Source organism: Phyllostomus hastatus, unplaced genomic scaffold, assembly GCF_019186645.2.
Source record: "Phyllostomus hastatus isolate PE091 unplaced genomic scaffold, TTU_PhHast_1.1 phas_scaffold_345, whole genome shotgun sequence".
Lineage (NCBI taxonomy): Eukaryota > Metazoa > Chordata > Mammalia > Chiroptera > Phyllostomidae > Phyllostomus > Phyllostomus hastatus.
Genome location: NW_025334024.1, coordinates 2,013,161 through 2,028,827, shown reverse-complemented (window position 1 = coordinate 2,028,827; position 15,667 = coordinate 2,013,161). Strand labels below are relative to the sequence as shown.

General features: G+C 54.2%; 1 protein-coding gene across 1 annotated transcript in view; it reads right to left on the bottom strand.

Moving 5' to 3' along the window:
* Positions 1–5,221: 5,221 nt before the first annotated feature.
* KLHDC4 (kelch domain containing 4) overlaps positions 5,222–15,667 on the bottom strand; it is a 51,516-nt gene continuing 41,070 nt past the window's right edge. Inside the window, exons 8-12 of the mRNA XM_045818447.1 lie at positions 9,534–9,609; positions 7,553–7,761; positions 6,542–6,944; positions 5,684–5,809; positions 5,222–5,429 (exon numbers count right to left, since the gene is read on the bottom strand). Coding sequence (XP_045674403.1) covers positions 5,257–5,429; positions 5,684–5,809; positions 6,542–6,944; positions 7,553–7,761; positions 9,534–9,609 — 987 coding nt within the window. The 3' untranslated portion in view covers positions 5,222–5,256. The remainder of the gene's footprint in view (positions 5,430–5,683; positions 5,810–6,541; positions 6,945–7,552; positions 7,762–9,533; positions 9,610–15,667) is intronic.

Sequence of the window (15,667 nt, the reverse complement as noted above, 5' to 3'; positions counted from 1 at the left end):
GGAGTTTGCCTCCACAGGAAACCCCAGCACAGAAGTGCCCGAGACAGACATGTGCAAATGCATTCCTGACCCTCAGAAATGCAGAGCATCAGCAGGGGCAGCGCCAGGTGTGGCCAGGAGCTTGCCATGAGCAAGCTGGGTGCAGGGGGTCCAGGTCTGGGGTTCGGGGGACAGCGAGCAGGGCAAGGTGAGAACAGCAGGCCTCACACACCTACCTCACTTGTCTGCCCCACCACCCCCCACTGCTTGAGACACAGACACACAGCTCACTGTGCGCCAGGGCCATGGGTGCAGGCCCCACGCTTTGCATGCCTGTCATCATGTCCGTGCACTCTCCCGTGGCCCTTCCCATCACGTCTGTGCCACACACGGGTGCAGGTCTCCAGCTGTGCTGCCACTGCCTGGTGACATGGTGACAGCGGCAATCCAAACCCTTGAGGGCAGAAAGCACCAAGAAGTGGGGGAGGTCAGTCTGGACTGGGGCCCAGGTCCCCGCCGCCCTGCCGGTTGAACCAGCCTCCGCCATTCATCCACGCTGACTGAGAGCAGACAAGCACCAGGGCTGCTTCCTTGAAGTCAGCACTGAAGATCAGGGCGCTCGTGCTGCAAGAACACTTAGCCTGAGAACTTCTCTTCCTCTCTAAATACTATTAGTTCCAGTGGGCAGGTACACCAGGCACCCACTGACCTTCCATGAGTGACGCCTACTCCGTACTGTATGAGCCTGTGAAAGGCAGGGTCAGGAGGAGGGCTGCCCCAGGGGGGTCTCCCAAACATCAGAGCAGGTCAGGAAGAAGACGGCGTGAGGCTCAGCAGGAAGGAGTCGGCTCTGAGGCCCAGCTCTGCGCCAGGGTGCTCCGGCACCCCAGCCCTGGGCCCGAGCTCATCCCCCAGCCCACTAGTGTGCTCGCTGCCGCCAGCAGAGCAGCACGGCCTGCACCCTCACCCCCCCTTCTGTCCGGCCCTCACACACGCCATGGCTGACACAGGACGTGTGTGTCCCTGACCACTGACTGCCAGTGCCTCCTGAACACTGAGCTGAACACGACAACCTTCTCTAGCTGGACCCTGCTTGTTAGTACCAGTCGCCATTTCCAAAGAAATGCCATCCAGTGAAGCCTGAATGAAATAAAACCCGCGCATCCTCACCATCCAGGGGAGCTGCATGTGAAACGCATCTTCACTCTAGCCATGAAACCACTAATCCTGACGCAGATGCCTTTCTTGGGAAGGAACTCTAACATAGCACAGACCTCTCTCAACCTGCATTTTCTTTCTCCCATTTTTCCCCCTGCGGTGCATGTACACTGTTTGCTAATACTGTGCAATCATTCTGTGCACTGGCAAGAAAATGTGGACTATGTTCTGTTTTTCTTACTAATGAAGCAGCTAAAAACATTACCTCAGCCTTTTTCTTTTAGCTGGAAAAATAGCTTGGTTACTTAAAAAATGAAAATAAAATAATTTTCTTTCATGAATGTAGATGTTTCGGTCATACCACACCACACGTTCACTGTCTAAGAGAAGGGACGCTGCTGTGGTCAAGGAGAGTCCTGCCCGTCTCAGGGGCAGGCGCACCCATGGGAAGTCAGGCGACTTGCACCATCTCACACATCAGCGTCTTCACTCGGGTTCCTTCTAGTGACAGAGTTTCAAGACGGATGGTTGCAACTTGCAGAACTGAGCCCCCGCTAACAAAGAGCGTCCCTCTGCCATACTTGGAGGATCTTCTTGTTTGGAGCAGGAAAGCCCTGTGAGCACGAGCCTGACACGGGGCCCGCCTTCCCACGGCAGCATTCGCCCACGTGACTGGGCGGGCCCCTGTCCGTCCGCGGCCGCTGGGCCCCGACTGCTCACCCTAAACTCAGCGCCTGCAGACTCCTACCCCGCCAGTGTTCACTCCCTTCTGCCAACTAACGTGCCCCAAGGATTTCACAGTATTGTTTTTTCAAACCTATTGTAATTTTCTTAAATACCAACATCTGTTTCCCACGGGGCAGTGACTAGGTACCTTCTTCCCCATTACTCTCCGCCTCAGCACCCACCGCCGACACACCACAGTCTCTCCACGTTCACTCCTCGGATGAGACCCGCCCCCACCACACGGAGCCCACAGTCCCCACACACAGCTCAGCGTGCCCGTCTTCAGCAACAGCGACAGCTTCCACAGGGGCTCCTCACCCCAAGCCCAGCTCACCTTGGTCCCGGCACCAGGGCCACCAGCTGCTCTGGTCAGTGCCTCAGCTTCCCGCTGGACACCATGGTCAGACCCCTGGTGACCAGGCACAGCCGGACTCAGAAGGCACTGCCGAAGCTCTCTTACAAACGAAGGGTGACTGCAGTTTACACTCAGGACACACTGGGACTGGTCTCGGGTGACCAACCACTTACACGCAGCCTGCTCCCCGATGTAAAACACCTGAGAAGGCAGGCGTCACCGGACAGCCCTGCGGTGCACGCACGGAACTCAGACAGATGGCAGGTGGCTTCCGGACTCGCTGGGGCGACACCTCGTCACTTTTCCTTCATGCCAGGACACAAGTGTCCCCTCCCTGCCATTCTCTGACACAATCAACACTTGTGTCACCTTCTCACTGCAACACACTTGGGGGGATTCAAACCAAGCTGGCTCCGAATCTCACAAGCGGAGGGCCCCTCCTGAGGGCCCCTTTCCCCCCGAGCAGGATGGCCCTGCAGAGGCTAACTTTCACCAGCTCTGCCAGTACCTGGCCCCTCCATGCACTGCCACTGTCACCTAGCCACCAACTTTCTGCTTGTACCAACTTAGTTTAAAAAAAAATCGGATGTCAAATTGCAGTAAACACCACTTCCACACCTTCAAAAATACCAGCACTTTAAATGATGAACACTCTGAAGCTTAATTGGTCATCCCCTTGATTTTCACTCACTCCAACCCAATCCCAAGAGAGCCACGGCCTCTCTCCAACCCCTTCGAATTCCTCTTCCTTCAGCCTGACCCAAACAGTGGCTCAGCCACTCCTGGGAAGTGGGGGGAATAGGGAACTCATCACTCTCAAAGCCCCACGGAACCCTCCACAGAGCTCTGACACGGTGTCTTCAGGGCTGATGTGGCAAGGTAACAGGCCCCAGTAAGAGAAGGGGTAGAGTCCACCAAGGGGTTGGGTGTTAGAGGGCACTTACCAACGACAATCAGCCTGCCCAGGACAGCAAGACAGGCTGCACCACTGCACGGCCCTTGCCGACCTGAGCCTGGCCGCCTCCGGGTTGTTCTGGCTCCAATAAGGCAGTTGGCTTCATACCAACCTCTCATGGCCAAGGTGGCCACTGAGGTGTCGAGAGCACTCAGTCAGGCAGACCAGTCACCAGGAACCAGAAGGGCGGCAGGGCGCTGGCTGCTGCTCGTGGGGCATCTCGTGGTCCTGGGTCGAGTTCCCACCTCCCTGGCGGCTGCACACCAAAGGCACACTGTCACTGGTGTCTTAACCACAGCAATTACACAGTGGAGACAGCACCTCTTCTGGATGCTCGTTTGTTTAATTCTCACAGGTTCTGATCAACCTCCTCACTCAAACTGCATCTTCAGTAACAGCCCCGTGGACATGACAACAAAAAATACATTTGTACAAGATGCTTCTTCTTTGAGGGTTATCTCTCTTTAAACTTAGTTGATTAAAAATTATTGTCTACTTTCAAATATCATTTAGCTACAGGCTCCTCTAAGAAAAATGGCCTCCGATGACAGCTGTGCTGGAGCCACCCGGATCTCCCAATCAGCTCTTCCCAAAGTCTCGGCCAAGGCTGAGCAGCTGCACAGCCAGGCCTGGTGTGCTCGTGTGAAAGGACCGGGCGGACGGCCCTGCAGCCTCCGTGAGGTTGCCGCAGGCCAGCTGCGGCACTCAGCTGGCTCTTCAGCCCCGCCCGAGGAGCTGCCAGCTAGACTCTGCCCAGAACGCCAGAAAAGGACTCAGGCTGCCCAAGTACCCAAGGAAGTCACCAAAATATGAAGTTAATGCCGGAACGCCTTGCCCTTCTACCCAACACAGCCATGCTAACCAGCCAGGTGCCGCGCCGACACCCACTAGCCTCTCCCCGATGACCAGGGCTCCCATGGGCCCTGCAAGGCCCTGAGCCCGGAGAGAGGCTCTGGCAGGCAGCTGTGGCAGGCCAGGCTACTGCAAGAGGAGAGCCTCTTATTTCTCATCAGCCTGCAAGAGCCCATTTCCCCTCTGGATCCTTCCAGGTCACACAGGTCACACCCATGGGAGCTGGCAGGGGCTGAGCCTCACGAGAAGGTAAAGGCAAGGTGGGAGGAGGGGCACACTGGCGCGGTCCTTCCCCTGAAGCCGGGGCCCACGCCCTGCTCTGCCAGAGGCAAGCATTCCCACTTGTTTTTCTTAAACAGGTAATGAATGGGATGTTGGCCCCAATACTGAAAACTACATTCTCATTGTTGAGAAGATATTTAAGATAAAAGAATGCACCAGGTGGTAATTCAAAGCCCACTTTTGACCCCAATTATACAAATGAAAAGTGGTCTCTTGCCACCCCTCTTGGAGCAGGCACCAGCTAGTGTGTGAGCACACCACGGCGCCACGACTTCTGCTGGGAGGGACCCCGCTCCCAAGGCAGGCGCTACGCAGCAGCGCTACATGGGGACAGTGGGGAGCTGCCCTCTGTCTTTCCTTCTGTCACTTGGCAAATGACAGCCTTGAGCCCAAGGGAAGAGGAACAGAGGATGGCTCCACCACCTCCTCCCCAACCAGGCTAAGGGAGCGGTCCTGAAGCTTCGGGTGCACTCATCACCAAGAGAGCCCCAAAACAGCCAATGGCAGGAAGGGGTGGACCCGCCCAGCCAAGAGCTATTTTACTTTACATATAGTAAGAAAACTTGTGCAGGTGGTTGCAGGGCTACTCCTGATGATTTTCAGCAGTCAAAAAGTCAACCTCCAGGTTGATGCCACACGGTCAATTGGAATATTTATCTCCTGCTTTTGCAGAAGGGAAACCCCCACAAAGCACAAATGTCCCAGTTTTAGTAGAACAGAAATGTGCTTCCCGTGGGTACCTCACATTCAAAGTGCTGCCTGCTGTGTGGGTGGCCCCCCTTCAGCCTGGCCCTGAGCCACAGGCCCCAGCAGGGCTTTGGGGCTGCAGGGCCACACAGAAGACAACCTTGGCAGTGGCCTCGTTCCAAGTCCAGTTTATTTTGAATCATACCAGTGATGCCGGGAAAGACAACCTCCTTCAGTTTAGCTGCTGGCCAAGCCTGGTGGCTCACGCAGAGTCGTCAAAGAAAGCCCTTGCCGTGGTGTGGGCGACCTTCAGGACTCTCTTCTCCTTCGCTTCTGGCCCAGCGCCGTCTCGGGCAAGCCTCACCCAGTACTGCTCGGTCCTGGACAGGTAGTCGGCAAACTGCTCGCCAGGCGTCACCAAGGGGTGCTGCGGCCCTTTTGTGGGGAAGGAGAAGGAGAAGAAGCACATTCAGCTGAGGAAGCAGGCCCGGCCCAGGTGGTGCAGGCCGCCCGCTCGGGGCCCAGCGGAGCGAACGCGCTCACACTGCCTTACGGAAACGCCGCCGACTGGCGCCACTCGAACAACAAGCTGCTCCCAAGTGCTCCAGGTGCGAACGTCTTGTTTAAAAATGCAGGCCTCCCTCAGGGGCGTATCTATCTACAAAGCAGTCCCACTCTCACACACTCACCCCCGTCCTCCTCGCCGCTGTCCTCGCCGCTGTCCTCGTCGGCCTCGTCCTCCTCTCCGCCCTCAGCGCCCTCGGCCGTGTCGCTGTCCTCATCCGAGTCGGTCTCCTCCAGCCACTCCTGAGTGTCTTCGGAGCACAGTGAGCATCGTCTGAGTGTCGGTGCACCCAGAGCCGGGGGACCAGGGCCAGGAGCTCCTGGGGATCCCCCTTCTCACTGAAGAAACTCGACCTGAAAGCAAGCCGCCTGCCCCCCACCCCACCCATGTCACAACAGTTTTTCCTGGACCCTAACAGAGGTGGCGAGGATGAGACCGGCAATACCAGAAAACCCATTTCAGAGTTTTCTCCACCCTCACTTTGCTGTAAGAAACAAATCCTTCACCAGCCGTTTTATACCTTCTCCTACATGTGTGGATTTTAACTTAATTTTTAGCCTCAGATCTCAAAGAAGTGAGTAGTGACTCAAGAACTGAGCACTCTATCGCTGGCGCCAGCCTGTGGTACAGTGTGAACGTGAAGGAACGCGGCAGCTCGGATCAGAGAGCAAACGGGGCCCAGAGGTTCAGGTCACAGACGTGAAAGGGGCTGCTGGGTCTGTCCACATGCGGAGAGGTCTGAGGCTCACGGGAGTGGTGTCAGGAGTGAGCCTGCGTCCTGGGAGGTAACCAGCCCACTGCCCCAGTGCCCAGAGTAGGATGGGTGTGCAGAGGAGCGGCCTCCTCCCTGTGGCCAGGGCCTGCCCTCACGTGAACAGCCAGAGAGCACACGGCCCGCCGGCACTGGGTGGACCTGGGTGGCACACGTGATGAAGACACTCTCACCCCAACCCGAGGAAGTGCTTACCCCACGACAGCTCACCTGGATCCGTCTCCACCAGGACCGTCCACTCATCCATCTTATGCAGGTCAAGGCAGTACAAGTCGTTGAGGGTGACCTGGCGGCTGCCGGCCTCAAACATGCCGCCATATAGGTAGAGACGGCCGTGTTTCACAGCCAGCATGGCGTTGGAGCGGGGACAGGGTTCCACCGAGGAGCTGCCCGCCTCCTCGGGGCTGTCATCCTCACCCAACTGTGGCTGTTCTGACGGGCCCGGGGCAGCGAGCACCTGCTTAATGGTGACCACAGTCCCATCCTCTGAGACCACCTCTCTGACCACCTCCAGCGGTGCCTGGGCACTGGCCTCTGCACACTCCTGCTGGTCAGCACCCTCAGGCCCTGCTTTCGTGGCCCGCCTGCGCTTCCTCTTCTCCAGCTTGGGTCCCTGTTGACAGAAAGCAGAACAGCCCCCTATAGCGCTAGACAGGGGGGCCTGCAAGCCCCAGAGTGTGTGGGGAGCACCACCCACCCCTCGTGCTGGCAGACAACTGGAGGGCCGCACCCCCATTCCACTGGCTGGGGGGGCGCCTCTACCCATGTCGCCCCTCAGAGGAGGTGGGAGAGGGTGGTGAGCGCAGGATCAGGCCCTCACGCTCACCCAGCTCTCAGCAGAGGCACCAGGGCCTCACCCAGGGCCAAGCCTCTGTCAAAAGGACAGCCTCACTCCCTCGGCCTCAGGCCCTCACCACATCAGCTGGAGACGCAAGGCCCCTGGGGGTCCCACTACTGGGACAGGACCCATGTGTGCCTCTCTGGTGCCACAGCAGGGACAGAGGTGACCAGTTCCCTGCTTCCAGTGACAGCTCACAGAGCCACACAGAAGGACCTGGGGACCTGGGTGTCTCAACACCTGGCCTGGGAGGCAGAGCCAGCTGACAAGACCATGCAGCCTCTGCCCAGTGCACCTACGGAGGTGACAGCCAGGTGCCCCATGTCAGGCCTTATGTCTGGTGCACAACACACCATGGCAACTGCTTTGGAGCCCAACTCTACCTTTATCTGTCCCTCAAACCAGCGGTTCTTGGTGGCATCATAGAAGTACAGGTCGTTGAGGAAGTCACCCTCCAGGCTCTCCTCCTCTTCCTCATCACAGACACCCCCGAAGAGCAGCGTCTGGTGGTTTGGTGCCACGGCCACGGAAAAGCCAGACCTGGGGGTGGGCTTGGCACCTGAAGGGTTAATCCGGGTCCACACCCATCTGCCTGTCACAGGAAAGCGGAGGTAAGATGCAGGGATGGAAGGGCACCAAGAGCCAGCCAATCGCATGAATGTTCCCAGAAACCCCAGTACTAGGATAGATGAAAAAATGCAGGACTGTGGCTAAAAATACAGAAAATTTTGCTCCCTCTGTAAAAAAAAACAAAACACAATTCAATAACCCACCGCAAGTTTAATTCTCCCTGAAGTTTAGTTTGTACTGAACTTCAATACAAGGGTCACCTTTTTCACAAACCCTTCAAACACTGCCCCCTGGGGGCACTTTCCAGCTGTGCATGGGGCCAGGCGTGAGACAGGGTGTGGAGGGGGGCACCTTCCAGCCATGGAGGGAGGCAGGGATGAGGCACAGCATGGAGGCGGGCAGGCCCAGTGCTGGGAGAAGCCCTCGCCGCACCCTGGCCTCCATGAGGGCCCTCACTCCATCCTCCCTCCCCCCTGTGCAGGCTGCAGGGTCGTGGCTGCATGCCTACGGGCCCTCCTCCTACAGGCAACACCACCTTACTGTCCTCCCTCTGGCTTGTGTCTAATTTCTGTGATCACCCTCAACATGTAACCTAGTGTAAAATGTGGGGGTCAATTTTCCACCACATCTTGAAAAGGGAAGTGAGCTATTCCCTCTAACAAACATTAAAAAAAGCTTAACACAAGTAGCAAACATTCTACTGTGTCCTGCCCATGTGTCCTCCATCGGTGCACAGCATAGGGTGACTCCAGGCTGCACCCATCAGTGGGCTCTGGGATTGTCTCATTGCCACCAGCACTGTAATGCTGGGAGGAGACAGAAAAGGACACACATCAGAGTGCCCTGCACACAGCCAGGTAAGACGTATTTGTGTGCTGCCTACATGCGGGCACGTGTCAGCTCATGGTGCACCACGTCCCTCTCACCAGGACTCAAGGGCCCGATGGCCAGGATGCTGGGGGCAACACACAAGCTTGGGGCCTCCCTCTCTGGAACATAGTCCAGCCTTCAAGTTCCAGTCCACTGAGGTATAAACTGAGCAAGTTGCCACATGGCTCTAAACCTACATTCCCACTTGAAAGTGCAGATGTCCTCATCAGTCATGCAGTAAGTTGGCACCTGAGAGGCGCCTGGGTAGGTATATTTCTAAAGCCTTGACTTGAAGAATTTTAGAGCAGAAAAGAGATGAAGGTATTCTGTAGAACAATCCCTCCTCTTACAGAAGACAGGCCTCACGGGGAGATGAAATAATGCACTAGAGGTCATGAAGCGGGCCTAGATCATCCTGGATCCCTTGGGTCCAGTCCAGTCATCACAAGACCTGGGTCACACAAAGGAACCATGACCTTGCTTTTTGTACAGGAGCTTCAAAAAGTGACCACTGGGGACGTCAGCCCCACAGTAAGCATTCCAGAAGTCTGCAACCTAACAGCAGTCACTCGATCCTGAGCAAGAACGAGAGAAATGACCAGAAAGCTGTGGCTCCCGCTCTCTGCAAAGGGAGTTCTCAGGCTGGCAGTGCTTTCAAGCCAGCCCACCCTCAACTCCCTCCGAGGGTGAACACTCCTCACCTGCTTCTGCTGTGCAGACATGCAGGCAGCTGAGGTTATTTATGGAATGTCCAGCCTGGCCTGCTCAGGGGCAAGGACAGTTTGTCCACAGCTCCAGGCGGCACACAGGAGGCTGACCACCAACCCCACGTCCATGAGGGCAGCTGGGCTGGTTTCTCTGTCCTGCCTTTTGTAGCAGCATGCCAGCCGCCCACAGGCCCATCCTCCCACACAGTACACGAACCTTCTCTCCCTTCCTCAGATTTCAGCAGGAACATGTCTGAATGCTGGATGCCTTTGTCCACATCTTTCTTGACTCTCTGCAAAAGAAAAGGGGAGTCATGTTAGAATTAGCAGGGCACCAGCCACAAGATCTAAGAGTAGATTTTAAATTTTAAAAACCTGCCATCCTAACCACCACGATCATGCCAGAAACACCCTTGTGCTCTTCCTTACCACAGCTACCCGTAGCTTCTGCAGCAACCCTGCTTTCAGTGGACGGGGGCTCTGATGGAGACCCCGTGGGGCTGCTGATCATATCACGATGCAGCTGCCCCTGCATTTCAGTCCCTGCATGTCTTCGGTTCCCATCGTTCAAATCATGTGACACAGGCCTCGCTGCAAGGCTCAGACTGATGTTGCAGAAGCCGACCACTACCCATGTGAAAACTGCTCTGAGCTTTTAGAACAAGCTCAGGTGTCTGAACCCAGAGTCTTCAGCTCCAAACCAGTGCTGTCAGCTGGCCAGACCAGACACCTCATTCTCCACGGCAACGTCCCCAGGCCTCACGCCGGAGCTGTCACCCAAACACTCAGCACATAATATCCTGGGTGGAAGGATCTCAGTACATCTTAACTTCTTTGTATTTGTCCTTTAAACTCCCTACTTTAACAAAATCTTAATTTCAGAGTAGTTGTACATGTACAGAAAAATTCAGAAGACGGTACCAAGGATTCCCCCCGACCCCACACTCAGGTGCCCTACAGTTAACATGTTACATTAGCGGGGCCCATCTGTCATAATCAATGAACCAAGAGACAAGCCACTATTAGCTGAGACGATTCTTTATTTAGATTTGCTTTGTTTCCCCTACAGTCCTTTTCTGCTCTAGGACACCAGGCTACACTTGGTCGTCACGGACCCTCCGGTTCCTCTGGGCCTGACAGCTTTTCGACTTGCCTTGTCTGACGGCCGTGGCAGTCTGAGCAGTGCGGGCCAGGTGTTCTGCAGAGTGTGGGTTTTCTGCAGACTGCATAGGGCTGTGGGGTTTCTGGGGGTGGGTCCCTGGGGTACAGACAGCACCCCTCTCATCACATCAAGAATGCATGCTGTCACCATCACTTATCACTCCCCCACCGCCAACTTTCCACACTGTCCTCTTCCAGGGGACACCACCTGGAAGCCCCCACTTACAGAGAGGGAAGTCACACTTCGCCTCTCGGAGGGCGCACTGTCCACCCGATGACTGTGGAACACTGCACTGGAGTTCTGTCTCCTCCTCCAATTTACCTCCTTGACCATTCGTCTGTGTCATACGGATCCGTGGTTATTGACATTGCACATCGGGCGGCAACCCAGCATCATCGCATTTCGTTGCTGATACGGTTCCCACTGGGAACTCTTTCAGTTGGCTCCTGGTTCCTTGGACACACCCCATCAATGTGGGTTTCTTACTAATATTTTCTTAGGATCTGGCACTACAAGATGCTCCAGACTCACCTTGTATATTTCTTGCCCTAGTCCTAGAATTGGCCACTTCTCCAAGGAGTCCCGACTCTTTTTACAGAAGGCGGTGTTAGAAACCAAGATCTGAGCACCGGGTGCGTTCACTGCTGCTGGGTGCCGTTGCGTCTCGCCCCTCTCAGCTGACAAAGCCAGAAAATGTACACGCATAATGCTTTTTCTTTTAACTAATGAGCATATATTATATTTTCTATAAGGAAGGGGGGAAACTATTCTCCTTTTGGAAACAAATCAAACAATCCAATTGTCTATCGTGTATTGGACATGTGATCTGAATATCCTAAAACCAAGGAGGTTCAACAAGAGTCACGTGTGGGAAACAGCTGGGGTCTTGGGAAATGAAAACTGGTGCAAGCCAAGCCTCTCGTTTTCCTTCTGGGAATATCTGCACAATTCAAGTGATGCAATTTCTGCGTGTTACACCGTTACTAAGACTAGATATTCTTCTCTTTTTCTAACAGGTTAACACTGAGGAAATGGCTGCCACTCTGTGCCTACGCACCCTTCTGGACTGAGAGACCCAGCATTATCAGGAACTAAATTCACACCCAGAGGCCTCTCCCACTTGGGGGACAGGGAAGGAACTCAGTGACATCTCTACTTGTCATTCTTGTCATTCAAAACTCAGACAACAGCTATGCTTCAGCCAAACTCTCTCTGGCCTCGTAGTTGTCACTGCACCTGCCGACATTAGCTGTACTATTTTGCTGACAACAACAATTGCTTCTCAGAACCAACAAGGCTTTTATGCCAGAACACTTAAACACACCCCCTTCAAGGCCCTGATAGCCAGAGCCCTTCCTAAGGAGGGCGACTAGCTCACCCACATCCACAGCCCCCAGAGTGACCACGAGGAACAGCTCCAACTGGGGCGAGGATGTCACACCCTTCCAGCGGGAGCTGACCAGTTCCCAGGGCAGCACACCCCAGCAACTCTCTAACTCCTCCTTCACAGCAATTTCTTTTCTTGAAGTGTTGTGACTTCCCCCAAATCCAATCTCCTTGTTCTCAAAGAGAACAAAAAGCTGCCTTGTGTTATTATTATTCTCTTATTATAGATCACCTGTGCCAGATTCTTTCTATTCCCTCAAATCACACTGGCTTTAACTTCACCCAGTTAGTCTTTTCACTAGATTAAACTGTACTAGAAGAGGAAACAGAATTTGCATGAATTTTTGGAGATGCCAAATTTCCACCTCATGAGTCGAAGCTCTGAGGAGGGTCCAGCCTTTCTCTAAGGATGAGCCTCCTCCTCTAAGCGGCTCCAGAGACTGACGTTAATGCCACACAGCAGTGACCCAGGCCTTCACTCTGCAGAGCAGAACTATTCCTCCACTCACAAATTTCTGCCTTACACAGTATTAATGGAACCCAAAGACATCTGAGAGAGAGAGAGATGTGTACCAAGTGTCACAACATCAAGTTGAAAAAACCCTCAACTGTCTCTGAAACTATCCAGCATTTCTGTGAGACCCCAGAGATCAGCACCGGGCTGTACACACCACCCTCCCCCACCCCAGCCCCAGGCCGTGCCCTCGCAGCCCGCACCGGAGCTCTGTACCCATGTCCTTGAACCAGCAGCTCTGGCTCCCTCAGTCTTAGACGCCAAGATGGACTCATTTCAACTATCATGGGAAGGGACACCCGAGGCTGTCCCCAGACTCCCATTTTCAGTGCATCCAGTCCTTGGAAAAGGTGGCAACAGCTCTGACATGAGCAAAGGCCCTGCACTCCAGAGAACCAAACTCAGCACCCTCGCTCTCTGGGGCAATCCACAGTTCATCCCCAAAGGGCAGGGGAGGTTCCATAGAAAGCAGCTGCAACCTGGTCAAGATTCAAACAAAATAAAAAGCCCTGTAAGAGAGAAGCCAGCTTCAAGTTACCTGCTCTCCCAGGGCCAATCAGAGCAGCCTCACAACACACCCAAACCAGGACCTGTGCGAACACAGAAAGCTCCAGTCCTGAGATCTGAGAAACAGACACACAGCTAACAGCGAGGGTAGGAGGCCCACCGGCCTGGCGGTTCCACTCCCAGCTAACTGGCAGGAACAGCCTGATCCGCCCATGTGCTCAAGACGTCCTCTCGGACAGGCGAGGATCAGCTCCAGTCCTGGCCCTTACGCAGGTTTCACTTTCCCCCATTTCACGTAAGCTGGGGTCAACCAAAATAAACAATTCACATTTTTAAACTGCAAGTCATCATAAAACAGCACAATGAAACCTCGCACCGTCCCACCAGAGACGGGAGTCATTCCTTCTGTGTCTCCACACTGTACATGCTTCCTGCCCATTAGTCAGTCACTAATCACATCGGTTATCAGATCGACTGTGATGGTGTCGTAGTGTGTATTCGAGTCACCCATATGTGCTTACTAATGCCCAAAGCACAGGGGCAGTGATGCCGGCAAGGCGGATATGCCAGCGAGAAGCCACGTTTCCGTTAAGTGAAAAGGTGAGTGTTCCCAACTAAACAAGGAAAAAGAAACCTGTACTCTGAGGTTGCTAAGATGCACAGTAAGAACAAATCTTCTAACCATGACGCTGTAAAGAGGAACAAGAAGTTTGTGCTGCTTCTGCTGCCATATCTCAAACTGCGAAAGTTAAGGCCACAGCACATGTAAGTTAGTTAAGGAGGAAAAGGCATTCAATTTGTGGGTGGAGGGCATGAACAGAAACACGTGCTGCAGCTGAGGACAGCGCGTGGTGCTGGAAAGCACTGAGCCTATAGAAAGACTTCAGTGGGGAACCCCCGGAACTCAGTGACACCAAGCCGTTCGCTGCCAAGTCACTGAATGAAAGATTCAGGAATAGGTCTGGACTAAAAAATACAAAAATGACTGGAGAGAGACAGAGAAAGTGAGCATTCACAACTTTATTACAGTACATTGTTATAACTCTCTTCTTTTTTATTATGTTGTTGTTGTTACTCTTTCACTGCATCTAATTTGTAAATTAAACTCTACCATAGGTATGTGTGCGTAAGAATGACACAGTGCACACAGGGTTCGGTACTCGCCACGGTTTCAGGCATCCACTGGGAGTCTGAAAACACACGCCCCGCACATGAGGAGACCACGGTACTTTCAAATGCCACGGATTTCTCTCAGCTCATGTGTCTGGGGCAGCGTGGAGGTGGCAGGCTAACTCTGTCCTTCAGCCCGCCGACATTATAGGCTGACTTCCAGCCACCCTCAGCACCTCGGCCGACTGGAGGTCAGATTCATAAAGTTGCCAGAATTTCATCCTGGTTCCCCTGAACTTACAATGGCAGCAGTTTTTCAAAACCAGGCACAGTGACAGGTGAGGTCCCCAGCGGGACCATTCGTGAAACACAGAAACCACAGGGAGGGTGTTCTTTCTGACGCCTCATGATTGGAGACCCTACTTCTGCAGGCTGCTCTGAAGTGGTTCCAAGGCGCTGTCACTGGACAACATGCTGCACAGGTCACCAGCCCACCATGAAGGTCGCCCGGCTGCCCCCTTGCCAGGTGGTGACGCCTGGTGAGGAGGAGCTCTCCCATCAGGAGGCTCCCTGTGACAGACGCCCGAAAAAAGACGTCAGCAGACTCCTGTCACTTATTCCATGCCTGCTGCCCACTTAGACTAATCCCTTATTCATATTTCATAGAATTGACAACTCAAAATTTTCACTACTTCTGATAAATGCCCCCCGTGAATCCAAACAGACAAGCCCCCCACTGCAAACCGAATGCCACAGGCCTGGAGTATGTGGACTCGGATTAGCCATGCAGTTAGCTCATGTGGTGGCTGGAGAAAAGCAGGCACCAAGACCTAGGCACTATTCCAATGAAAGTCACAGCAGCCTGACAAGGTCCACTGTGTGCACATCATCCTGGGTTACCCCACGAAGCACGTGCTGAGATAAAGCACTGGGCCTGGGCACCCCGCACAGCTTCAGCCGCAGCAGTCCGCCTGTCAGGACCCTGCTATCAGACCCTAGCTGTGGCGGGGCAGGCCACTGCTGAGAAAACGCATCTGTTCTCTCTTTCCGGAACCAAGGCCGACTGCTCACTGGAGTGGGTGGGGTATGGAAGAAGGTGGGCACAGGACACCTCCATGCCACAGCTGTCCCCACCCCCGCCCCCTCACCCCTGGCAGCCTGCTCAGCCACCAAGTCGGAGGACCCATTTCATCCAGAGGAAGTGAGAATTAAAACCATAGGAGATGGCAGACATCGGCCAGAAAGGCTGCAAGTAAAAAGTGTGACACCAGCAAAAAAAAATGGACAAACTGTGGTGTGTTACATAACAAATACTAACCAGCATGAATGTGCAATGTGGTGGAATCTCAAAAAACGCTGCGTGGAAGATGGCTTCCCCTAAAGAACACATGTTGTATGACCGCGTCTGTCCGAGGTGCCAGATCAGGCAAACCGAATACACGGTGGGAGAGGCCAGGAGAGTCCTTGCCCCTGGAGGGTGGTGAGGTCATGGGGTGGCCGGGAAGGGCACAGCAACCAAGGCTCACAGGCGCACACATGTGTCATAACCCAAGAGCACGCACTCAAAATGTGTGCAGTTCATTGTAGGTATTTGAAAAGTTAAACAGTGAACTCTACTTAGCAATACACGCATTCTGGTGTTTGGGGGAAATGTACAGATGTCTCTGCACTT